This window comes from Polypterus senegalus, chromosome 12 (genome assembly GCF_016835505.1).
Source record: "Polypterus senegalus isolate Bchr_013 chromosome 12, ASM1683550v1, whole genome shotgun sequence".
NCBI lineage: Eukaryota > Metazoa > Chordata > Cladistia > Polypteriformes > Polypteridae > Polypterus > Polypterus senegalus.
In genome coordinates this window covers 70,496,213-70,506,916 of record NC_053165.1, presented here as the reverse complement: position 1 = coordinate 70,506,916, position 10,704 = coordinate 70,496,213, and the positions used below count along the sequence as shown (strand labels likewise).

The following is a 10,704-nucleotide window of genomic DNA, read 5'->3' as shown; positions in this document are numbered from 1 at the left end:
ATGACCTGTTGCGTACACCTTTAATTATGTATGTACACATATCATGTTGTTACTGTAAGATGGACGTCTACGTGGAGACCAGTAGTTTGTCAAGGAACGCTGTTTTTTTGAGCACCTGCCGCAGATGTCAGTTCCCCGTCGTGTGGAGACCCCACTGCAAGTGACGAAGGACTTCGTTGTTCAGTAGTGCGGTCCCCAGTCACGTGGTAGCAGAGGTACTTTTAAGGGGGCGTGGTCGCCTGGCCTATTTTACGTCACTCATCCGTCTAAGCCCCGCCCCATCGTACCTCAAGTTTGTGGATTCCTCCTCGACCGGCGTTCCGTTATTATTTATTTATCGTCACATTTAACAGGACTTGCGGGAAATACTTTTGTCCTGAAGAAGCAAAACGAACACTGATGACATGAACTGCCATCATATGAGATGCGCGAAAAAGATCTTCGAAAAATTAAAATCTTTGGGACAGAAGTTAATTACCATAGAAAACATATTAGGACAGTGTTGGCAATATCATAAATGTAAATGTGTTTTTGAATTTCCAAAAAGCGTTGGACTTTAGCATAATATGTGAGTTTTTTTAAGACGCCTCCACAGAGATATTTAAGAGGTGGCGGTAAAGCACCTTTACGTTGATCAGCCAAGCGCCCGAAGCACGTTGAAGAAGAAGACATTTATTTGTGTATTTATTACATTTTTGTCCGAAATATTCCTCATATGTGTGATGCGGCCAAGATGTGCCGCGGGTCCCTGTGACCCCAGATTGGATAAAGTAGATTTGGGAATGTTGTGTTATGGGATGGCGATTCTAAATTGTCCCTAGGGTGTGCTTGGTGTGTGTGTGTGCGAGCCCTGCGGTGGGCTGGTGTCCTGCCCGGGGTTTGCTTCTTGCCTTGCGCCCTGTGTTGGCTCCAGCAGACCCCTGTGAACCTGTAGTTATAGCGGGTTGGATAATGGATGGATTTGTTATGGGATGTCGTGTTTTGTCGTCAGAGCCGGTATAAGCCGGGGAGTCGGTGTCCCTTAACTTTCACAATCAGCGCCCGAGGCGGCAGGTTGGCCTCGCAGTGTGGAGTGTTGGTTTCCTCCCACAGTCCAAAGACATGCACGTTAGGGGAATTGGCTTAGCGTGGGATTGATTTGTGGTCGCCCTGGGATGGACCGGCTCCTTGTGTTGGGTTTGTTTTGGCCGCCCCGGATGCCTGATCTGGGTTAAGCGTGTTAGAGAAATGGCGTGACCTCAAGAAGTAAATCGTGAAATTTCTTACGAGTGTCAACATCAGATTTTCTGTTCTTTTGCTCCGTCGACTCGCAGACTCAGACGCTCTCGGACGGCTACTCATCGTTTTGCAAATGAGTTTGACTCCTCCCACCACCCGTTGCGCGTGACCGGAAGCGGAAGCCCAAGTTGTCTTCAGTCGTAGCGGCATGGCGGCGAATCTGACGGCAATGTTGACATAGTTCATTTTCTTTCTGTTGGTTAAGTTTAACTTTGCTTAGAATCATGCCTCGTTACGCTCAGCTCGTCATGGGCCCGGCTGGCAGTGGGAAGGTAAGTGGTATTCTTTTTATATGAAAATATTTGAGATGCACAGTTGTTGGCGCACTTGCCTTAAACTTTTGTTGCTGTTCGAGTTCACGTGTAAGTCCAGTGCGTGTTGCGATGACGCCGCGGGTTGACGCGTTTTTATCCATTTGCTTTCTAGCAGACTTTGGCCACCCCAGCTCGTTCACCCGCCTGGTGCAGTTTGGGCCTGCCGGCTGTTTATGGCAGCGCAACACTTGGATTTGTAGAAAGTCGTCAGCTTTTCATTTTCTTTCCTGTCGTTATTTAAATTTTCATCTTCGCGATTTCATCTTGGTTTCTTGTACAGAACTGAAGGGACAGACTGCTAGCCCAGGACCGGAGTGCCGACATAACGGTGCCGTAAGGGGCTGCAGTGCTCTGTTGGGTACGCAGGTCGCCTGGCCCCTTCCCTCCATCTGCGCCATCAATTTCAGTTTTATATCGCGCCTCTAACGACATTAATCTTCACCAGGCAAAGTCCAAAACGTTAAGTGTGACACTTCATTTAGATCAACCAAAATCTGACACTTCCAGGACAAAGGGGATCTTCTCAAGAGTTCTGCTTAAGTGATGTTTGCCATTAGCTGAATCCCAAGAAAGGAGCTGGCCACAGTAAGGATGTGACATTTGGACTGCTGGGGGTTTCAAGTGGGGAGCTTTAGATGAAACAAACCTTCATCCACGGGTTCCCTTTGTGACACAACAAGCTGCACCTCCAGAACTGGGCTAGAAAGGACAAGGCCATAATGGGAAATTTAAGCATAATAATAATATAATTTAATTTATAAAGCACTTCAGTAAGTGATGAGCCACTTCAGCCAGGGCTATCTTAACAGCATTATAGACGGGGCAAAGCAGTGCACTGGTGCCCCCACCTACACACCAGTCACAACATACATGGATTAGCGTGCCCATGCGCTAAGATGGCCCTGACTTCAACCACCACTAATATGCAGCTCTCACCTGGATGATGTGACAGCAGCCATTATTGCACCAGTACGCTCACCACACATGAGCTACTAGGAGGTGAAGTGGTGAGAGAGCCAGTTAGAGACACAGGGTGGTTAGGGGGCCAGACTCACTAGGGCCATGGTGGGCAGATTAGCCTGGACATCGGGATGCACCCTGCTCTTCACTAAGATACCCAGGGATCTTTAATGACCACAGAGAGTTAACACATTGGTTTTATGTTTCATTCGAAGGATGGCGCCATTTTTACAGCACAGTGTCCCCGTCATGGCACTGGTAGCATTAGGATCCACAATCAGACCAGAGGGTGAGTGATGTAATGCGCGGCCCTGTGGCTCACGTTTCTGCCTCCTCTCTTTCCAGAGTACTTACTGCTCCACGTTGGTCCAGCACTGTGAAGTCCTCAATCGCTCAGTCCAGGTGGTGAACTTGGATCCTGCTGCCGAGTACTTTAATTATCCTGTCATGGCAGGTGGGTAGCACTGCTTACTTGCACTTCATTCTTCTCATGAGTGACACACACCGTCAAATTCAAGGTTTGAAACCATCACACAGCATGACATGACATGACAGTCAGTCTGCCTAACTGCAAAGGATCAGGGTTAGGAGCTGCAGGGTCCACTGGGTGTATTCACAGTCTCGCAGACACACACACAGGGGCTAGCATTGGACATCCGGACGGTCCTGTCTTTGTGGATAAGGGAGGAAAATGGGAGCATTTGGACAAAAAACAACAAAGCCATGGAGATAACGGCCAGACCTTTGTGTAGAACCCGATACCTTGGATCAGCCACTTGGCATGGCGGTCCAAGTTCAGACACGGTTTAATAAGACTGATTTGACAAGAACAGTTAATTGTCGCCACCTCCATCTTTACCTGGATTTGTGGAGACTCTTGTGACACTTACCATATGTACTCACGGATAAGTCGGGGCTTGATTTGACCGTATAATATTTTATAATGTCGGTCGTGTAAGTCGAATGCGGAAAACTCACACTATTGGTCCAAGAGGTTACAATATGCTTACGTCCACCCGAGAGATTCACCACGGGGCACGCGGCCTTTTTTTTTCTCTCTATTGTGCCTACGTGACCACACAGTTAATAACTGAACTATTCTGAAGCAACGTTTGCACCGATTTGTGTTTTTTTTTTTTGTATCTCACACCCTCATACACCTTCATCATAAGAGCATCCCTTATCTTCAATCAGAAGAAAATATGAAAATTTCAGGTTTCATGTCCTGACTTATACGTGAGTATACACGGTAGGTGTTGACGTGAGTCACGTTTTGACATAACCACATGACGAACTCCATCAGGTGGACACGCAGACACATACCTGGTACAACATAGGCCGCTAGTTTGGCCAACAACAATAAGGCAATATTTGAGTATTTGTTTTCAAACATTGCACTGTCTGTGTCACATTTTTGATCAGGCGTATAAGTCGGGTCTGATTTTATGATCGATTTTCCGGGTTTCAAGACCCGACTTATACCTGAGTATTCACGGGAGAAAGTTCTCCTGTATCAATCAATGGCTAACACGGTACAACACTCTACTGCTCCGAGTATATACGGTAAGCATGTAAAGTTTGTACGCTCACTAAGGTTGTTGTGGTGTCCACCTCTGAGGTATTTCCCATCATCCTATTTTCTTGCCCTGTCATTTCCTGTCACTTGGGTGTCATGCAGGGCAGTTAAGTGAGCGTTTTGTGGTTGGTGCTGCCTGTCCTCAGTGTCCGCTGCCATAGCTTATTCTGTGATAATAAACCATTCATGTCTTCCCAAGCCCATGTTTCTTTTGCTCTATTCACAATTAAACAAATCAAATTGCGTTGTCCTGTTATTAGGTGACCTTTGGTGGCACATCCTCTCGTTTATTGACAAAGCGACCAAGAATGTTAGCTGTTCACGCCATGCTAAAGCATCACAGCTCATGACGTTGAGGTAAATGAACCGTGTCTTCTCTCTTGTACACCAGATATCCGAGAGCTGATACAAGTAGATGATGTAATGGAGGATGACTCTTTGAGGTTTGGACCCAATGGAGGACTCGTGTTCTGCATGGAGTATTTTGCTAATAACTTTGACTGGCTAGAAGACTGCCTTGGACATGAGGAGGACGATTATATTTTATTTGACTGTCCAGGTAAGCTGATCCTCTGTATCTTAAAAACCAAATGCTGGTAAGCATGCCGTGATGTTTTTACACATTGGAATTAAGTGTGGCCAGATGATGATGATGATGATGATGATCAGACAACGTATGTTGGTGACGCATATCATTTTTTTGTAGTGTAGATTATTCATTAATTCCTGAGATTTATAGACTCCTGCAGGTTTACATTAAGCCCCTACATGAGCCTTAAGCGATGCCCAATTGATTAAGGAGTGCGGACCGACTTCACTCTTCCTCCATCATCACTTCACCCTCATGTTCAGGTAGAGCTGTTATACGTTTCCTAAGCTGAACAACTGCAATGTCTCCCTCAGGTCAGATTGAGCTCTATACTCACCTACCCGTCATGAAGCACCTGGTAGAGCAGCTTCAGCAGTGGGAGTTCCGGGTCTGCGGAGTCTTTCTGGTCGATTCCCAGTTCATGGTGGAGTCCTTTAAGGTAACGGCTGTTTCTGTAAAACAAAATCAAGACTTGTGGAATAAGATGTCAACATAGATTTTACAAATGCATTAAAGGCCAATAATCAGTTCTTCTATTTTGTGAGTCATATTTGTTCATTTGTAGTTTCATATTACACTTAATGGCGGTGTAAGGCATAAAAGGAATTCCTGATAATCAAATGATGGTTTGATTTTGCTGACAGGCGTCCCACCTACGGTTGGTTTCTGCCTTGCACACGAGCTGTGGTTTCTCATGTCCCTGAATTATCTTTAAATGGTTTGAGCATGTTTTGTTTTGGTAATTATTTGTACAGTGTTTAAGTAATACAATGGAGATGTTCTGTGTTAGCAATTATGGATGTAGTGAGAAGTCAAGCAAAATGACACCTGTTATTGGCTAACTGGAAAGATTACAATATGCAAGCTTTCGAAACATCTTGGCTGAAGAAGGGGCCTGAGGTGCCTCGACAGCTTGCATATTGCAATCTTTCTAGTTAGCCAATAAAAAGTGTCATTTTGCTTGACTTCCCACGATATTAATTCATAGTAATTTAAGGAAGACCACACTAAGGCAGTCCAGGTGAGGAATACAAACATGCCCAAGTTACGGATCCCAGACAATCTGAAAATTGCTCCTGTTAGGGGTTACCACAGCAGATCATCTTCTTCCATATCTTTCTGTCCTTGTCATCTTACTCTGTCACCCCCATCACCTGCATGTCTTCTCTCACAACACCCATAAACCTTCTCTTAGGCCTTCCTCTCCTCCTCTTGCCTATCAGCTCTATCCTTAGCACCCTTCACTCTTTATACCCCTCATCTCTCCTCTGCACATGTCCAAACCAATGCCATCTCGCCTCTCTGATTTTCTCTCACTACAGTTTTTAAGTAAATGTACATCTCTAATAATAGCATTTTTGAGATAGAAGCAGAACAGTGCAGTAATTCTAAATTAATTACATACAAAGAGGACTGTTTCATTTATGTTCGGTAGAATGCCCAGAGGGGGCAGGGTGGTCTCCTGGCCTGTGAACCCCTGCAGATTTTTTTTTCTCCAGCCGTCTGGAGTTTTTTTTGTTTTTTCTGTCCTCCCTGGCCATCGGACCTTACTCTTATTCTATGTTAATTAGTGTTGTCTTATTTTAATTCCTACTTTGTCTTTTGTTTCTCTTTTCTTCATCATGTAAAGCACTTTAAGCTACATTATTTGTATGAAAATGTGCGACAGAAATAAATGTTGTTAATTAATTAATTATAAATCCAGTGAGGACATTCGGACTATAAGGAAGGATCTGTTCTAGTGACATGACATAAGTTCCCATGTAAGTTTAAATTTGGGCACAGTTTATTTTACCTAAGTGACCTGAAGACAGTTGTCTTTGGCAAAAAAACAATATTGGGGTTAGGGTTGGTATTTATTTATATATATATATATATATATATATATATATATATATATATATATATATATATATATTTTTTTTTTCTTTTTCTTTTCTAGTTCCTCTCTGGAGTTATGGCTGCATTAAGTGCAATGGTGTCGCTAGAAATCCCGCAGATCAACATCATGACAAAGATGGACCTACTAAGCAAAACGGCAAAAAAGGAAATTGAGAAGTGGGTTCCTTTCAGCTCTCTTTGCAGCACATACACTAGGGGTACATCATCTGTATCAGTATGTGCTCCCAACCTGTACACGGTGCACCCGCTCTAACAACTCAAAGTGATGGGCCAGGCCTGCTGTAATTGTCCAAAATTCCTGTCTGGGGAGAAGTGACCCCCACGTCAGCTGCTTTAGGCTCATAAATTACAATCGTCAAACAGTCGTCTTTCAATTCTGGTTTCTCACATGGCCATCAACATGGCTGGCACAAGCTAAGAGAAAGTCCACCAAAGGTGCAGAGGACAGGTCAGGAGAACAACAAGGGTGGAAACTCGCCATACTCCCCTAAAGGTGTGGAGGGCAGGCAGCCCAGATGGTGTTCAGCCAAATAAGAGGCCACCAGACTTGTTCAGTGACAGTGATGATGATGGTGGTAGTGGGTTGTATAGCATGAAGAAAGCTTGATCAACATCAACTTACACTTGGGGAAGTGCAGCTAGCTTTTACATTCTTTGTGCAAACATTGATGAAGAAAGTGAGCAGAAAACTCAATCGGAGGAACTTGTTCTCCATACCACTGAGCAGCTATAATGGCTGTTATGTATTATAGGCGGTGATCTCCAAACGCTCAAAATGTCATCACAGTTTAAAATATCAAATGTTTGTTTGTTTTTTTTTCTTCCCCAAAGATTTTTGGATCCCGATATGTACTCTTTTATTGAAGATAACAGCACAACCATAAGAAGTGCCAAGTTCCAGAAATTAACAAAAGCTATCTGTGGACTGGTAAGTGTTGCTGGATTCATTCCAACACATGGCGTTGTTTACTTTGTGCTGACAATTTCAATGGCACGCGTATATTAAGCTGTCGGTGTCTTCAGTCCACTGATGAGCTCCTCTTCCAGTGCAGGTGTTATGGATGGAGAGGTTTACCACCTGCCACTGTAGAGCTATATATAGCAGAGAAATATTTTACATTCCTGTAATTATTTGTTTTTCTGTATAAGTAATCTATCAAAGTGTACAGCAGTTTTATTTGCCATGACATAGAGAGCTGGCTTTAGGGTGGCGTGAGGCTCCACTGACAAGACCCTCCTGGATGTTACAGTTCTGAGTTAGAAGCCTTTAACGTATTTGGTTTTTTTAAAAGACGACTTTCCGGTTTATAAATCACTGGGGCCGCTGACTCCAGGCTGCCACTCGCCTACCCAGGCCCACTTACACGTTGACATTGGAAAACGGAGCTCCGTGTGCTTCATCCCTACTTCACAAAGCTATGGTGATGTCAAAGAACACGGTGTGTGTGTGTGGGGTGGGGGGATAGTGTGTATTGGCCTAGCATGGGTGTCTGCACCAGTGGCCTCTCTGATGGACTGGTCCACTGATTCTTGTTCTCTGATCCCTGTCACCGTGAAGTGAATGGAGCTCGTCTCACCACACTGCGCCCTTTCAGTGTTCTCCCCTGTGCCCGTGACAGTCCTGCTCGAGTTACGCTGGCACTAGCTGGACATGTGTAGCTCATGGACTTTCCTCTCTGTTCAGATTGACGACTACAGCATGGTGCGTTTCCTGCCTTTTGATCGCACAGATGAGGAGGGCATCAACATCGTCCTGCAGCATATCGACTTTGCCATTCAGTACGGAGAGGATTTAGAAGTCAAAGAGCCGAGGGTGAGTAAAGAGGGCTTCCTAAAAGCGATGAATTGCTGGAGTACCGCTGTTTATTTTTGTGTTTCTAGTTGTGAATATTTATCTCTTCTCTCTATAATATATATATGTATATGTGTGTGTATATAATCCTAAGCCTTAAAGTGCAACAATTTCATTTGCGTGACTTTTTTGTCACGCTTTAAAAAGGCTTATTTTAAAACCTACATATATATATGTTTGGTATCATTCTTTTCAGAATTTATCAAACTTCAATGTGATGTTAGATTTTCAGATTGTTATTCCGTTTTTAAATTATATAATATCAAGAAAGTCGTCGTTTATTAGAATGCCAGTTAAAACGAATGGACCATTTTATTTAGTCTCTTATAAATAGTGGACTTCAGTTTAACGGGAATACTCTAATCAGTAAGAGAATAAATATTTTATTCTCATTTTGTAATTTTTACTCCATTAAATAATAATTGATTTTATTTTGTACATTTACAGATTTTACTAATATCCAGGCCACAACTGGGGTTTGGGGGCAAGTGTGTGTGTGTGCATGTATGTTTTTTTTTCAATCTGTAACTTTGTGCATTATGGACATTTTAAGTGACCGGAAGTTGTTTGTGTTTCAGGAAGAAGAGCCTGAAGAGGACACCAACTATGACCGGTTCTTTCAAGACGGAATTCCAGAATAACAAATAATGAAAGGGGTCGGCCATCATAGACTTGTGGCTTCTATTTTTTTAAATTTCCAACCAGAACGACTTACTACAACAAACGGCACCTCTTGAAGTTGTCTTGAAAGGTTGAATGGCCTTTCCTTAAGATGGAGTCTCTAGGTATTTTTGAATTAAAAGTCAAGGATCAACTGAAATTCGCACCAGTGGCGCTGCAGTGTGAAGGGAGCAGGAAGGGGAGCACTTAAGCCACGTGAGATGCCACACGCAGGCCTGTGGCTTGGAGTGTGACGTGCGTCACCCTGGAGGTTTGGACCGTCGAAGTGCTAACCATTAATGCAGAGTGCGCTTGAAACACCATCGGCACACACAGTGTGGGCAACGCCAGGGTGCAAACGGTGCCATTTTAGTTATATTTATCATTAGTATAAAAATAATATTTGGGGGGAGGGATTGACAAATTGTGTAACATATAAGCATGTAAAAGTAATAAAGAGTAGAGCATATCTAAAGAGATGTTAAGCGAATGTGGCCTGTGGCCCACCAGCCTTGTGTGATTTCCTGTCATTGCGGAGAAACCATAAGGAGACGTGGACTGCTTTTTGTTGGACTGCATGAGCGACGCGTGGTCATCTTTTGAGGTGCAAGGGTTTTATTTGTTATATTTTTAAATTGTTGTGTCTCTTTTTCAGTCTGAATGATCTGCGCACATCTTCAAAGTAAATTTTATTTTTTCAGTTGAGACTTTAGTGTGTTTTACCTTCACCTCTTCACTTTCTTTTACGCCACTCCGTTACTGTTTGTGTTTTAGCCTGCTGTCAATGCCTCGCCCTGCAGCATTTCAACTTGACATTAGCACTGCCACTCTAATTATTTTGGTTTTTAATGTAACTTGTAAATACGCTTTATTTTTCTATGTATGTGAAATGCTATTTCCTTCCATTAAAATGTGTGTTAAACGTAAATGGCCCTTGTCATGTCTTTCATTTTAGCAGCCATACCACCTGCACTTCAGGAGAGATCATCCATCTGCAGCTCAGCATGTTTAGGCCCGGCCAGTACTAGGATGGGAAGACCACCTAGGAAAAGTGTGTGTAAGGCCAGCAGGGGGTGCTGACCCTAAGGTCTGTGAGTGGATCACAATGCCCAAGTGCAGTGACCGGGACACTGTGCTGTGACAATGGCAAAGTCCTTCAGAGGAGACGTAAAACCAAGGACCTGATACTCTGGTCATAAAAGATCCCTGGGCATCCTTCGTAAATAGTAGGGGGTATCCCAATATCCCGGATAAATCATTCACCACAGTCTGGTCATTCTGTCCCCCTAATCATCCCCTGTCTCTAATTTGTTCTCTCTTTCTTCATCATCTAATAGCTAATGTGTGGGGGGGGATACTAGCACAAAAATGGCTGCCCTTGCTGCATATCGGTGTTGGTTGAAGTGGCTCCCCACTTGTATGTAAAGTGCTTTATAAATGTGGTGTCTTCTGGTCCTGCTGTGACCTCTCAACACGATCAACTTACTGGTGCAGATGCAAGTCACGTAAACGTCTGTGCTGCACAACCGGACGATACAAGACTGACGACAAGAGCAATCTGGCAACATCCGGA

General features: G+C 43.8%; 1 protein-coding gene across 1 annotated transcript; it reads left to right on the top strand.

Moving 5' to 3' along the window:
* The first annotated feature begins 1,392 nt into the window (after positions 1-1,392).
* Positions 1,393-10,059, top strand: gpn3 (GPN-loop GTPase 3). The gene is made up of 8 exons (XM_039772154.1): positions 1,393-1,550; positions 2,898-3,006; positions 4,520-4,687; positions 5,032-5,156; positions 6,660-6,775; positions 7,451-7,547; positions 8,304-8,432; positions 9,050-10,059. Exons 1-8 carry the CDS (start codon positions 1,503-1,505, stop codon positions 9,110-9,112), a joined length of 855 nt encoding a protein of 284 aa, XP_039628088.1. The 5' UTR covers positions 1,393-1,502; the 3' UTR covers positions 9,113-10,059.
* Positions 10,060-10,704: the final 645 nt, after the last annotated feature.